This window comes from Mobula birostris, chromosome 8 (assembly GCF_030028105.1).
Source record: "Mobula birostris isolate sMobBir1 chromosome 8, sMobBir1.hap1, whole genome shotgun sequence".
Taxonomy (NCBI): Eukaryota; Metazoa; Chordata; class Chondrichthyes; order Myliobatiformes; family Myliobatidae; genus Mobula; species Mobula birostris.
The window spans coordinates 88,682,879-88,698,178 of record NC_092377.1 but is presented as its reverse complement, the minus strand read 5'-3'; the positions used below and the strand labels follow the sequence as shown (position 1 = coordinate 88,698,178).

Below are 15,300 nucleotides of genomic sequence, written 5' to 3'. Positions count from 1 at the left end.
ATTGAAACACTTTCACCATCCTTTATGTGTAACACCTTCCATCAATGTGACAAATTTCTGTGCAAAGAAAAATTTCTTCTACCTTCCTCATTTGCCAATTATCTCAAATGTAAATGCTCTGATTATCAAGTCTACCGTAGAAATCTCTCTCACTTTGGTTTGTCAATTAAAATCTGCTCCCCCCCCTCACCCCGCCCCCCCCCGCCATTTTGAACTTTTCTATTAATGTCTTCCTAAAGTTCTCAAATTTATTGAGAATAACTGCATCTTCTCTGGTCAATGGATATTCCCTCATCCAATACATCATTCTGGCAAATCTCTGCCCATATAATGCCATATAAGAAGCTCAGTGAAATCAATTTAACTTCCACCTGGAGAGTTTTAAAATACTGAATGGCCCAGTGGAATGAAACACTTACAGACAAGAAATAACATACAAGTGGAAACTTCAAGGCCAATTGATCTCTTTCAACAAAAGCCTGATCCTGCTTGATTTCTGAAGCTAAGCTGAACAGGGCCCAGTTCATTTATGGACATAAACAGCTACAGTCAGCTTTATGACAAGAGGAGATGAATGCCATCCAAATATCCTTCAAAGATGCAAAGCTTCTGCAATAGTTAAGGCATCAACTGCTTCCACTGACCACAAAATTGACAGAGATACAGCAAGTCACATCTCTCCACAACAGAATGCATCCTTGACAGAGGAGATTGCAGGAGAGGTGTAGATATTACTGTATTCAGGAGCATGTTGGTTAGGAGTGCAGCACTCTCATCACACAAAGGTACAGGAAATTGTTCTGGATCTTACTTTGGATGCTATTGTTCTGGATCTTACTTTGGATGCTAATGTTAACATCTAACATTCAGGGTCAGCTATGCTTTAAATATTATTTTTATTTGTGGGGTCATGGCTTCAAGGCCAATAGCAATTTTAGGAGCTTACCAATTGCTTCTGCACAAACTTTTATGACTATCAAAAAATGAAAATTAAAATTGACTCTGCTAATATTTCAGCGCACTTTTCCAGTTCAGGTCAGCACAAGCGATCACACCAAATGGGCCTATGATCTTAGACACTCTAGGACACTAACAATGCTTTTATTACAAGAATCAGCAGCTTAGTCATTTTTTTGGTTGGAATCTTTTCCCCCTACATCAGCCACCATCAATAGGTAATTCTACTATCAATAAAATCTTGTTGAAAGAGGTAAGTTCTGTGCCTTTCACTAACAAGTAGATTCAATCCTGAGCAGGTCATCTCTGCTGTACAATAATTGACCATGACAAGTGCAGGTTTGGGTGTGTGCTGCTCTCTAATCACTGGATGATACAGAGCTTAATAGAGACTCACTCCTTTTACCCTGAATAAGATCTCAACTCAATGGCCGCTGAGCCAAAAGCTCTGTGGAGCATAACAGCACAGAAAACAAGCCCATTATTTCACTGTGAGCATTTTTCCTCTTTAGCTTGGCAGTCTAATACATGCTCCTCTTTGAGCTTGCCACTGTCTGGATTTTGAAAGAATTTCCCAGCGGATCATCGACATGAACTACCTGAAGAGGATCCCACGTTACAATGGCTAAAGTCATTTCTTCCGGTCTCCCCTTTAATTCTGTTTCAAATATTGCTAAATTACTGCCTGCACACTGCAACCTCACTGACCAGAGGAAATTGATGATTAGTTACATATTCATAGCAGCTTGCAATCACACACGTTGAGCATTTGACTCATTGGTCTCTGGAGCATGAAGGACCAACTATCTCTGAAATCATCAGTAACTTGTGAGACAACTCACCAGGAATGAGCTAAGATGGTCCCTGATCGCATCCAATTCTTGTGGGAGAGTCACTGACTGCAGTTTCCAGAACTCCAGGCGCTCCATTGCAGATTGGAGCCACTGATTCAATTCAGCAAATTCACTCTGGTACCTGGGAGCAGGTAAAGGATTTATCACGTTAAATCAAGCAAAATTTGCAGACACAGCCCCACCAGGCTGAGGGATTGCAAGTAATTGGAAATCACTGTTTAAAAGCAAAAGTGCCCAAAGTTTGGGTGTGAGCATTGGTCTCTGGATCCTGAAGAATTTATTGCCTCTGATTAAAAAGCACATTGTTAACACTTCCAATACAAAATCTTGCCACAAAAGTGAGACAACTAAAATATATGTAGCATTGCTCACTTCTGCATTGGCCAAAGTCTGAACTTTCTACCCCATTGCACCCTCCCCCTGCACCATCCCCTCAAGTTCCAAGCAACCAGAATGGGGTAACCATATGGAGAAGAGGGCTCACCACGATTCGCAGTAATACTTTTTTGTTTAATCAGACGTCATTTGCTTTCGCACATTTTGCAAAGACAAGGCTCTTAGACCTGAATAGAGGGACTAGTAATACTGACTTACATCTGGAAGTCTCACCAGATGTGTACATGTGCCACACATTGTGCATTCCCAGAAATTAGCCAGGGGTTCAGAGTGTATTGGTGGTGGAGAGGGATGAGATAGGATGCAGAAATAAACCTCGCTTCTTCTAAAGACCACTGCACTGTTCCACACAGTATCCAATTAACTGCTCAGTCCCACAGTCACTGGTCTCCATCTACATTTTAAAATTATGCTCCTCAGGTTCAAACGTCCCAAAACACCCAATGAAATTCTTAGAGGATTGGAAGAGGTAGATGCTGAGAAACTATTAGTTTGACTCTCCAACCAGATCAATAAATAACCTGCACTAGACTGGAATATTCAAATAGTAAGAGTCCAAATTGGTGGGAGACAGTTGCCTTAAGGACACGAGTTTCTGAATTCAATTTCACAACTAGCTCAAGCAGAATTTGAACTCGCAAAATACAGGATTAAATTCTTCTCTTATGCACACTAAACCCGATACATTACTACACTAATTTGACGACAGCAATTTCACACCCAGATCTAACACAAAATGGCGGGAAATGTATGATAATGCATTTTGGTAAAAGGAACAATAGTGCAGACTATTATCTAAATTAGGAGAAAATTCAAACATCAGAAGTGCAAAGGGACTAAGGAGTCCTCCTGCAAAACTTCCAGAAGTTTATTTCACAGGTTGAGTCTGTGGTAAATGCAGCAAATACAATGTTGGCATTTATTTTAAGGGGAATAGAATATAAAAACATATTGATAATGTTGAAGCTTTATAAGACACTAGTCAGGCCGCACTTGCAGTATTGTCAACAGTTTTGGGTCCCATATCTCAGAAAGGATGTTGTTATTAGAGAGAGTCCAGAGGAGGTTCACGAGGATGATTCCGAGAATGAAGGGGTTTCCATATGAGGATTATTTGGCAGCTTTAGGCCTCTGCTCACTGGAATATAGAAGAATGAGAGGGGGATCTCATTGAAACCTACCGAATGTTGAAAGAACCAAATAAGATGGATATGGAGAGGATGTTTCCTCTGGTGGGGGTATCCAGAACTAGAGGGCACAGCCTCAAAATTGAGGGAGGGCATTTTAAAGAAGAAGTAAGGAGAATTTTTTTTTTTAGCCAAAGAGTGGTGAATCTGTGGAATGCTCCGCCACAGACTGTGGTGAAGGCCAAGCCTGTGGGTATTTCGAAGTGGAAGTTGATAGTTTCCTGATTGGTCAGGTCATCAAGAGATAATGGTCAGAGGGCAAGTGTATGGGGTTGAATGAGATCTAGGATCAGCCATGACTCAATGGGCTGAATGGCCTAATTCTGCTCCTATATCTTGTGGTCTTAAAATATAAACATCATCCCAATCAACTGCCTGCTCTTAAGTCACCATTCAGTAATCCATGTCGGAAGGTGAGCCAACTCTGCAGTCGAAAACAGGGTCAGCACCCATTGTGATGATGCTACCGGGAGAAGAATGATCAGCTTTGCTGACCCAGTCGTGTCTTCTCCGAGTACTGCCCCTGGATGGGGGGGGCAAGTGATAAAAAGTGTACATATCTGTTCATACCTGTGGAATTAAGCTTGGCTTAGCAAGTCACTCTCCCACCTCAGGGTGAAAAGATTATACTTCAATACCCATTCAGATACAAGAGTAATAACTCACACTGGTTCGTCAGGGCAATACAGAGTGTGCACTGCAATGTCAAAGGTATTGTTTGAACACAATAAATACCTCAATTTCAATCCTCTGTAGCACTTCATGCACTAAAATCGTGCCTACACTTCTAAAGTGCCCAGCCGATGGTAAAATGCTTTGGAACTTCCTAATGAAAGCAAAATCCGTTAGATGCTGAAATCATGAAACGAACAGAAAAAATGCTAGAAACACTCAGCAGGTCAGTTATCTCCTGTGAAGCGAGGAACAGTTTCAGGTTACAGGCACAAAATCAGCAAAAGCTCTTGATCTATGCTTGGTTTTCTTTGTCCCCCACCCCCAAACAAATCTCTCAATTTGAGCTTCTGACAAAGTAGTAAAATTTCAACACTGCGTTGCAAAGATCTCCCTTTTTACCTGTTCCAGTGCTTGAGGACTGATTCAAGCCGATGTAGCTCCCGGCTCACTCGAGCAGTACTGGATAGCCAATGTTCATTCAGCTGGGATATCTGAACCTCCAGGTCTGCACAGCTGATGGACACCAAGAGCTTCTTCCCATCCTCCAGTACTTGCTGCAACTGTGGCTGATGCTCAGTCAGGATGCCTTTTAACCGCTGGGACGGAGAGACATCATAACATGCATTTATTTCACCTGAGGTTCACTACAGGAGTCAATACTCTTCTTAGACATTGTACAATGTGCCATTCAAAATTTTGTTGTTATCAACCCAAGGACCAATAGCAAGGCCTCTTCAACATATCCACTACTTTATGAAAGAATCACCCAGTACTGAAGCTGCCTTTTCAACCTATTGTGTCTGCACATCCAGGAGGCACAGGTTAGTTATTGACTGAAAAGGAAAAGTCTGCAGATGCTGGAAACCTGAAGTCAAAGGCTGGTAGTGCTCAGCAGTCACAGTTCATGAAGCAAAACAGCACAGTTAATGATTCCGGCTAATGGCCTTCCCTCAGAACTGCACAGGGCCGAAAGAAGCTGCAGAGGGTTGTAAATCTAGTCAGCTCCATCTTGGGTACTATCCTACAAAGTGCCCAAGATATCTTCAAGGAGCAGTGTCTCAGAAAGGCAGCATCCACTATTAAGGGCCTCCAGCACCCAGGGCATGTTACCATCAGGTAGGAGGTACAGAAGCCTGAAGGCACACACTCAGCGATTCAGGAACAGCTTCTGCCCCTCTGCCATCCGATTCCTAAATGGACATTGAATCCTTGGACACTACCTCACTGTTTTAATATGCATGATTTTTAATTTATTCAATATATGTATACTATAATTGATTTGTTTTTTTTCTTCTATATATGTATTGCATTGAACTGCTACTGCTAAGTTAACAAATTTCACATCACATACCGGTGATTATAAACCTGATTCTGATTCTGAGTTGACTGAACTAAATGATAAAGATGCTTTAAAATATTGAACAGTACAGCACAGGAATAGATCCTTTGCCCCACTATATCTGCTTCAAACACAACATCAAATTAAGAAATTAATTGGATAAAGAAAGTTGATTTCATCTGTTGGGAGGAACTCAAAAAGAAATCTTAAAATAATAACAGAATCACTGAGAAATGCGAACAGATTTCCAAACCCTAATTCGTCTGGGACTCTGCCTCCAGAAGGCGGTGGAGAAGTTCTATCAGATTTCAAGTCTACGACTGATGGTTTTGATTTGTTTCCTGACTGAACGATGCAGCAAAGAAACATTGATAAAGCTAATGTAGATAAGCCACAACTGGATCGAAAGGTGGTGGAGCCTGAAGAATTTTCCTGCCTCACTCCTACCTCCTCAGGAGCCGCACATCAGTCATAACTAACCTGATAAAGAGCAATCCGCTCTGTAAGCCGCTCTTCCGATTCCTCTACCAGTCCGGCTCCAGGGATGCTGTTCTCCACGCCTTCCAGTTGCTTGTACAAGGCCTCATAATCCTTTGTCAGCTTGGTCCAGGTCTATAACGGGGAGAAGGTTATTTAAATATTCCTGCTCCAAATGATTAAAGGTACTGAGAATTGTAATACTTCGGAGTGTGATTTTGAGAAATGCTGCAGGTTCTAAGCAGGTGCCTGAGAGCTTACCTCCAAAATACCCTCCATTTCCACGCCTCTCTTGTGGGCATCTTTCAGCAAGGCCGAGGATTTGCTCATCAATTCTTCCTGGCAGCTGGCTTCTTTTTGATGGAGGCAGCTGCTTACCTTCTTATAAAGTGTTTCTGTCAGGATCCTGTGATACTCGAGCCCCTGGAAAAATTCCTTTGGAAAAGTGGAGATCCAAGTCAGCCATGGGTGATCTAAACTGTGATCAGTTCAGTGTACTGGAGACCTACATATGTTACAGTGATTCAGTACTTTTTTTGTGCACCTGAGTCTTCCGCCCCACTCCGCACGCCCTGGAGAAGGGAAATGGCTCGGATCCCTTAAAAAAGCTGGCTAAGGCTGATCAGGTTTAAGGTAGGAAGCTCTGGAAGGCAGGGTCAAGTATTCACTGCCACAGACGACTCTGGAGGCCAAGTCAATGGGTATACTTAAAGCGGAGGTTGATAGGTTCTTGATTAGTGAGAGTGTCAAAGGTTATGGGACGAAGGCAGGAGAATGATGGAATGGTGGAGCAGATTCGATGGGCTGAATGGCCTAATTCTGATCCCATGTCTTATGATGGTTTAACTGTGTCTGAATCAGTCTGATGGGTGGAATTGTGTTCACTCTTCTACACACAAGACTGTGGGTGCTGAAACCGGGAACCACAGACAACCTGCTGGAGGAACTCAGAAGGCCGAGCAGCAGAAGTAATTGTCGACATTTCAAGCTGAAACCCTGCATCAAAATTGAATGGAAAGGGCACGAAGGTCAGTATGAAGAGGAGAGGGGAAGTTGTACAACAGGAGTCTGAGTTAATTGGTGGACTGAGATGTGCAAGATGACAAGATAGATGGGCATCATCCTATACCCGCCCCCCCCAGTCCACCAATCACTTCAGACTCCTACCTCACCACTTGCCCTCTCCTCTTTATACTAGCGACTCCCCCTCTACTATGTTTTGTCCAACAATTCCTCTCCCCACAGCACTACTCCCCTTGCCCCAGATACTGCTCAGCCTGCTGAGTTCCTCCAGCAAATTTCTTGCTGCTCCGCCTTCCAACATCTGCAGTCCCTTGTGTCAACATTACAGGGAAATGGAAGCACGAACACGAAGCCACCCACCAGTCTGACTCAGACCAAGTACAATTTACGGCATGATTGCATTGGCAAAGCGTAACTGTAATACAGACTAACTTTAGGGCTGAAGAACGTATTTCTGTTATACTTAAGAGGCAAATTTTTGACACTGGGGATGGCAATATCAGGTTTCCAATCTTTCCTGTTTTCTGCTGGGTTGTCTTACAACATGGAGAATCACTTGATTCTCCCCACCGAGCAATTATTCTCCTGTCTATATGGTAAAGGCAACCACTCAGGTCCTGGTAAACCAGGCTCACCTTGTGTTTATCCAGTAGGTTCTTGACATCTTCTCTGGAAGTGACCAGGATCCTCTGGTCCAGGGCCATCTTCTCCTGGCCAGTGTCAGTCAAGTCGGCCAGATCCTGCAGGGCTTGTTCGTACTGGCCCCTCAGTGCCAAGTTCTGGTTCAGAGAACTGCGCCTGGAGCCAATGATCGTTGTCAACTCTTCATACATATCCTTTACAAAAGGGAAAGGGGCTTTATTAATTGACTCGGGTTGACCTTACTAGGACAGCTACATTTGACAGCTTGGGCAGACTAAGCTGTGCTGAATTACTGCAGAAGATTAATTTTCAGATTATCAGTTCTTTTACAAATTGGACACAGCATTAACAAACAATGATAAAAGTGTTAAGACAGTTCCAATTTCAGTCATCCCTTTTCTTTTAAGCTCTTGCTGATTAAAAACAAAGTCTTTTCTGCTCTGTTCCGTGCTGCCAAAAAATGGCAGGAACGTAAATAAAGGCAGCCGCCAGTTATTTACCAAACGTTGGTGCCTGGCAGGCTCCCTCCTGCCTCTAATCCCATTGCAGTTCTGGACCCGCAGAGATTAGCGGTTAGCATAATGCTACTACAGCACCAACAAACTGGGTTCAATTCCTGTCGTTGTCTGTAAGGAGCTTGTGTGTTTTCCCAGTGACGTTCCAAGTTTCCTCCGAGTGCTCCGAATTCCTCCCACATTCTAAAGATGTATGGGTTAGTAGGTTAATTGGTCACATGCATGTAATTGGGGATCACAGGCTCTGCGGGCCGGAAGAGCTCATTACCATGCTGTATCTCTGCATAAAACCTCTTTATCTAGGAGTTCTCAAGCAGAAACAGCATTAGAGGTTTACCCAACCCCTAATTCTGACAGAAACATTCCAGAAACTCACTCTTTACCAGCTCTGATTCCAAGTTCAACATTAATGCTTTTCATCAGCCAGTCTCACATTACAAATGCAGACACCATACATCTACAACCAAGATGCACAGCTCAGCATGTACCACCCAAACATACAGGTCAACCCCCACACAAGCCTAGTATCCATAACCAAATGTTTCATGACCAACACATATACACTGTTACATGCACACACCCTTCTCACATTGAGTTTAAGTGGAAACAGTTTGGACAGGTTTTTAAAGCTGAACGGATTCAGTATAGGTTGAAATCAAACATATCCTTTTCCGGTTTCAGTAATGAAGAGATATCATCACTGAATTCGACACTGTCCAAGTTCAACAGCTGGGATAAACTCAGCTGGGAGTTTTCCGCATTATGTCTCCTCCGTTCACTACTCCAGACCTGCACTTTAGAAAGATCCAGCAGTTTTGTGGGATCTGGCTGCAGTTCCTCCAATCGCTCTTTTAAGCGGCTGATTCGCATCTCAAACTCCCTTACATCATCTTCTGCTTGCAAAACAGCCTGCAAACAAAAATTACAGACTTTAATTCAGACTGGGGTGGGTGTGTGTGTGTGCGCGCATGTGTTTTGAAAACAGGGACCTCATTTCACACTTTTTACTTTTACCTGAACAATGAGAGGAAGTTGGTCCAATCTGTATGGCTGAACCTTTGCGACCTGGATTGATATAACAAGTCCTCCCAAGGTTGTGACATGTTTTGTTTGAACTGTAACCTGAAGAGCTTGCAAATCTGAAATGTGGCTGCAGAATTCACATACAGCAGGAGATGCTCGCAATCCCACTACAGCCAGAAAATCCATCCTGGCAGACTCCATAATGCTCACTCACATGTATGAACTGTACACGCGTCAGGCATTCGTACACTGGAGAGTATCTGTACTCAGAACACTTGATGACTAAATAGGTAACTTGAATAGCTTATCTGACAAGACCAATACTCAATTAATGTTCTGTTATGATCTTTAATGAACTGCCTATGAAAGGCTAATGAAGTAGGTTCGATAATAACAGGCAAGGACACAAAGCCTAGGCAATGATCAAAGAACAGTGAAAAGGATCAATTGAACAGGGTCAACACAAATATAGTGGCAGAAAGGTCTCCTTTGCAGCAAAGCCAGGAATATTTCAATCCTCTACAAGTTTCATTTGTTCCCACTACATTCGTCCTGCAGATCTATTTCACTGCCTGAACTGGAAATGAATGAAGCTTGCCCTAAACATAGCAAAGTGCAACAAAGGCTTATTTCACCTGCAGTTGCTCAGTAACAGGATGCTCCATAGCCTCCGTCAACTTCTGTAGAACCACATATTTACTGTCAGCCATGGAGGTGACCAGCAGCTTCAACTCAGTCTGTCAGCAAAACAAAACACAGTCAGATTTTGAAAGGAACAGGACAACAGATTCACAAGTTACAAGGTGCACAGCAATGCCAGGCATCAAATAGTCCACTGCATAACTATTGAATGGAGCAACAAGCTGATAAATGTAGGCACTGCAGCTTCTTGCATTGCAGACATTCCACACAGCACCAGCCTGAACACAAACTCAGGTCATATTGACATAGCCACTTGTAGGTTACAGCTCAGTTAACAATATTCCCTTCTCTGAACCGAGGTTGTGCCCAATTCCAGAGATTATCCCAGGAAACAGTTCACTGCGTTGCTTTCCTGGTTAGTTACTCACCTAAACCCCTTCAACATCTCCCGGGGGAGGCAAGAGGTCCAATGGTGCAATTCTCGGCAGTTTTGTCTCTCCTACATACTCATCTCAACCAGTACCATCTAAAACAGAATCGTACAAGACAGAAACACGAGACTGCAGATGCTCGGATCGGGAGAGAGAACAAAAAAGTGCTGGAGGAACTCAGCAGGTCAGGCAGCGCCTGTGGAGGCAGAAGGGTAGTCCGTGCCTCTGCATCACACCAAAGCGTAAAGGGGAGATGGTCAGGCAGCGCCTGTGGAGGCAGAAGGGTAGTCCGTGCCTCTGCATCACACTGAAGCATAAAGGGGAGATGGTCAGGCAGCGCCTGTGGAGGCAGAAGGGTAGTCCGTGCCTCTGCATCACACTGAAGCGTAAAGGGGAGACGGTCAGGCAGCGCCTGTGGAGGCAGAAGGGTAGTCCGTGTGCTGGGTGCGGACTCTGCATCACGCCAAAGCGTAAAGGGGAGATGGTCAGGCAGTGCTTGTGGAGGCAGAAGGGTAGTCCGTGTGCTGGGTGCAGACTCTGCATCACGCCAAAGCGTAAAGGGGAGATGGTCAGGCAGTGCCTGTGGAGGCAGAAGGGTAGTCCGTGTGCTGGGTGCAGACTCTGCATCACGCCAAAGCGTAAAGGGGAGATGGTCAGTATAAGCAGTGAGGAGGAGGGATGAAACAGGAGCTGGAAAGTGATAGGAGGAACCAGGTGAAGCAAGAGGATGATGCAAGTGGGGAAAAGGGAGGTGTGGGAGAAGAAACAATGGATTATGGAGACAAAGACTGCAGATTTTGCAATACGATAAGTAAGGAAGGCGATAGGTTGGTTACGTGGGAATAGTCCACGCTCCAAACCTAGTCTGACAACATTTGACGACCCTTTCTCTGCCACACCAATGACTGCATTGCTGTCACCTCCAGCACTTGTGCAACTCATCGACTTCGTTACTAACTTCTGACCCCTCTCAAATTCACCATTTCTGACATTTCCCTCACAGGAACCCTTATCATTTCCATTCTTTCAAGATTCATCTCACAGTGCTTCCAAACTTACTTATTGTAACTTACAGTAATTGTTTAGGTCTTGCACTGTACTGCTGCCACAAGACAAATTTCATGACATTTGTCAATGATAATAAGTCTTCACTTCAAATCAACTTTTTTAATTTGCTCCAAGCTGTACTGCTGAGCTATACACAATAGATTCAAATTCACAAGCTATAAAAATATATACAGCTTTTGAGCAATTGAGGAAATGTGCAGATCCTCCCTTAGACTCAGGAATAGGGATGTACACCACAAGCAAGGAACTACACCATCTTGGGTCCTGTAGCGTAGTTCAGAAACACTGAAGCAACCCCAGATGCAGACCTCCACTTACCTGGTACTCCATCAGCTGCTGCAGTCTGTCTCTGAGCTTCTCACACCGCTGCTTCAGGGTTAATCCCAACATGCAGAGTCTTTCCTGCAGGCACCTCGTCGTTTCCTCAATAACATCCTGGTTCTTTTTAGTCTCAGGAAGAACATGGAAGAACTCATCCTTCTTCCCGTTTACTTCTTCAATCACATCCTCGATATCTGTCGCAAGGCCCTAGGCAACAAAAGAGAATAATGCCCTCCACAAATGCTATTGCTGGTCCTCACCTGCAGACATCTTCATTTCAAGCACTGGTTACAGTCCCATTTTCCACCTGTACCACTCTTCGGGACACCACGTAGAATCCAAAGGGACAACGCGAATATCCACAGCTTTCCCAAAGGTCTGCCTGGGAGCTTACTCCAAGTTAACTCTAACCCACGCCTGTCACAGCAGTGAAAGCAGCTGCCTTTTAGCAACAGCAAACCGACTTCAATCCTGACCTCTGATTCTGCCTGTGTGGAGTATGCAGGTTCACCCTGTGACTACATGGGCTTCCTCCCACATCCCAAAGACGCGAAAGTAGGTTAATGACTACTGTAAATCTGACAGAAAGGATCAAAGGGGAATGAGATTAATAAAATCACTGCTCTGGAAGACAGCATTGAACCAACAAGCCCCATGTTCTCCTTCTGAGTTGTTATATAGAAATGAAAAATCGAGAGAAGACATCAGCTCCCAGAGAAAGGGGTAAAGGCTTTCTAATTTTATACATACAAAGAAAAATGAATTTAGACACCCTTTCCTGAAAGGCATTCACAAATATTGAATAGCCATGTCCAGGGGGCAGGGCCTCACTGCTGTTACAGCTGTTGCTCGATTGCAGCCAGCTGCTAGCATTGAGACAGCTGCAACGGGCTAGGCCGAGGTGCTGGGAGCCAGGCTTCCTGTGAAAGACTGCACTCTGCCCATGCCGCAATGGGCTAGGCCGACATGCTAGGAGCTGGGCTACCCGTGAAAGACTGCACTATGCCCATGCTGCAACGGGCTAGGCCGACATGCTGGGAGCTGGGCTTCCTGTGAAAGACTGCACTCTGTCTATGCTGTAACGGGCTAGGCCGACATGCTGGGAGCTGGGCTTCCTGTGAAAGACTGCACTCTGCCCATGCCGCAATGGGCTAGGCCGACATGCTGGGAGCTGGGCTTCCTGTGAAAGACTGCACTATGCCCATGCTGTAATGGGCTAGGCCGATGTGCTGGGAGCTGGGCTTTCTGTGAAAGACTCCAATCTGCCCATGCTGCAATGGGCTAGACCAACATGCTGGGAGCTGGGCTTCCTGTGAAAGACTGCACTGTACCCATGCTGTAATGGACAATAATGCCTAGGGGTGGGGAGGCAGAAATTGGGGGCGATGTTAAATCAGACCCGTTAGCTTTCCCTGATCACTATAAGGGCTGGGAGGTCTGTTCCTAGTGTTGTTTATCTGCTCTCATTCTTTATTTTTTTAATCTCTTTAACATCTGTACAAAGGGGAAAACACTGTCCTGCTCACCTCTACAAAATTCCCATTGACACACCACAACGAAATCTATTCCATAAACATAATATCAGTCACATTGATAAATTTCTTACCTCTTCGTGATTCAAGTGCGCTTCTAGTTTTTCCAGAACAAAATTCATATTGACAAATATGTGATCTTCAACACAGTCTAGCCAGTGGCAGGCAGCGGACACACCATCAAACAACTTTTGCTCCAGGGACAGGCTCTGTTCCTCAGTATCTTTACCCTTCATACAGAGATGGACGGTAACAGTGACTTGGTGCATTGATCAAAAAATCCTTTTCAACAAAAGATGAGAAAGAGAGCTGGTACTTACCTGCGTAGGAATATCTCTGAAAGCTTCACTCATGTCAGTCAAGAGAGATTTGACTGCCTGCAGGGATTTCTCCAAAGTCTGAGATTCCCCTTTAAATAAAGCCATACCACTCGATACTCCACTGGCCAAACCGTAGACCTGCTAACATTACAGAAAGGAAACAGACAGTAATTATTCTCAAGTAAGTGTTAGGCACAGACTGGAGTGGAGCAATGGTATTCCATCAGTTAGTACAATTACCAGACATTACTAATACATTGATACATCCATACCAAAGTATTTACAGAAAGGGGTCTTTGGTTGTTAATAATGACGCCCTTCTGGTAGAAGATGACAGCACACCCACCAGTCTCTGGGGACAGGGCTCAGTGGACAACACTCCGCCCTGAATCAGAAGGTTCCAGCTCTGCCCCGTTAATCAAGTGGAGCCACTCAGTGCACTACTGAGTCCAAGGGGTAACTTCTGGAAAAGTTCTGCATTCAAGGATCTGACCATCCCTTCCTCTGGATTCAAAGAATTACCCACAGCAGAAGAGTAACTTGGCCCATCATTAACTCTCAACCAGCATCACTCAAACAGATTAATTGATTATGATCACTGATTACTGCTGTCTGGGAGCTTGCTCTGTTTAAACCAGCTGCAGTGTTCTGCACCTTTCAACAATGGGACTTCCACGCAGCAAAGTGGAATATCCTGGCACTGTGAAAGGTGCTCCAGACGTACAATTTCATTCATTTGTAAACTCTCTCACTGTAGAGATGCAGGTTGGACACTCCAAAGGTTACCTGGTGCTCCAGTGCATTTTTGAACATCTTCTGTTTATTGCTGATTTCCTTTTGGAGATTCTGCCATTTCATTCTCAACTGCTGCAACATAAACGCCTTCTCTCCGTCAAAACCAAGCTCCTGCGATAACGGTTCAAGCTGAGCGGTCTCACTGAGAAAGTGGGGGGACAAAAAGCAAAGTCAACGGCATCATTTCCTCATTCCGCAGCAGACCTCGATGTTAGAAAAATATCCGATTACTGTCAGTACTTGACCCATCTCTTTCCTGAGGTGATTAACACGTCAACTCCTTACAGGTCTGGAGATCCTCGTACTCTTTGCTCCTGGGAGCTGGCAGTACATTGGCCACTGGCACTGAACCTCACTGACCCCCTCAGCAGGTTCTCCCCAGATTTAACTTGTGGGGTTTAGGAAGTGAGCTTGGGTAGAGTTCTAGTGACTCTCAAAAGACAATTATACTGCTCCAACTATACCACTCTAACAAGGGACAAGTTAGAGCCAACCCACAAAAATCAAAGTGCCATCTTCTCATTCAGCAAAAGACGGTGAACTTGGTTGCTCAGAAAATCATCTGATTATGGGGAAGGATGGGCCATTTCAAAATCAAATAAAAATGGCTGGAAATCTGAAATAAAAGCAGAAAATGCAGGAAACACTCAGGTTAGGCAGGATCTACGGAAAGAGAAATACCATGTAAGATACCATGTCATGTCCAAGTCATTTTGTCAGCGTTGAGAAAGAAGGGAATACAAGTTTGGTTTCAGTTGCAGACAAGGTGTTGGGAGAGAGGGAGAGAGTCAAGGGTAGAACAAAGGAAATATCATATATGGAGTGAAACCAAGTGAGATTACATGATAGATAGAAACATATCATGTTTCTTTGTTTGTTACATATTGTCAGCATCAGGACAAGTGGGGCCTCACTAGTGGAGATAGAAAAGTAGAACCAGAAGTTACTGATGGTCAGTCCTAATACATACAGAAAGTAAGAGAAAATTCTTTCTCAGTCCTGGCAAAGAGTTTCAGACCCAAAATACTAACACTGTTTCTCATTCCACAGAGGCCAACGACTTGCTGGGTACTTTCCATTTGATATAACCAACTAAGGGCTCC

General features: G+C 44.2%; 1 protein-coding gene across 11 annotated transcripts in view; it reads right to left on the bottom strand.

Moving 5' to 3' along the window:
* The window catches only part of syne1b (spectrin repeat containing, nuclear envelope 1b), a 500,086-nt gene that overhangs the window by 121,295 nt on the left and 363,491 nt on the right, over positions 1-15,300 (bottom strand). For 10 of the 11 annotated variants that reach the window (XM_072265605.1, XM_072265607.1, XM_072265609.1 and 7 more), the window contains 11 exons: positions 14,189-14,339; positions 13,403-13,543; positions 13,157-13,312; positions 11,548-11,757; positions 9,724-9,825; positions 8,855-8,974; positions 7,544-7,744; positions 6,147-6,320; positions 5,889-6,020; positions 4,469-4,665; positions 1,800-1,932 (listed from right to left, as the gene is read on the bottom strand). In XM_072265605.1, coding sequence (XP_072121706.1) covers positions 1,800-1,932; positions 4,469-4,665; positions 5,889-6,020; positions 6,147-6,320; positions 7,544-7,744; positions 8,855-8,974; positions 9,724-9,825; positions 11,548-11,757; positions 13,157-13,312; positions 13,403-13,543; positions 14,189-14,339 — 1,717 coding nt within the window. The remainder of the gene's footprint in view (positions 1-1,799; positions 1,933-4,468; positions 4,666-5,888; positions 6,021-6,146; positions 6,321-7,543; positions 7,745-8,854; positions 8,975-9,723; positions 9,826-11,547; positions 11,758-13,156; positions 13,313-13,402; positions 13,544-14,188; positions 14,340-15,300) is intronic. The other variant, XM_072265606.1, reaches the window with a different exon arrangement.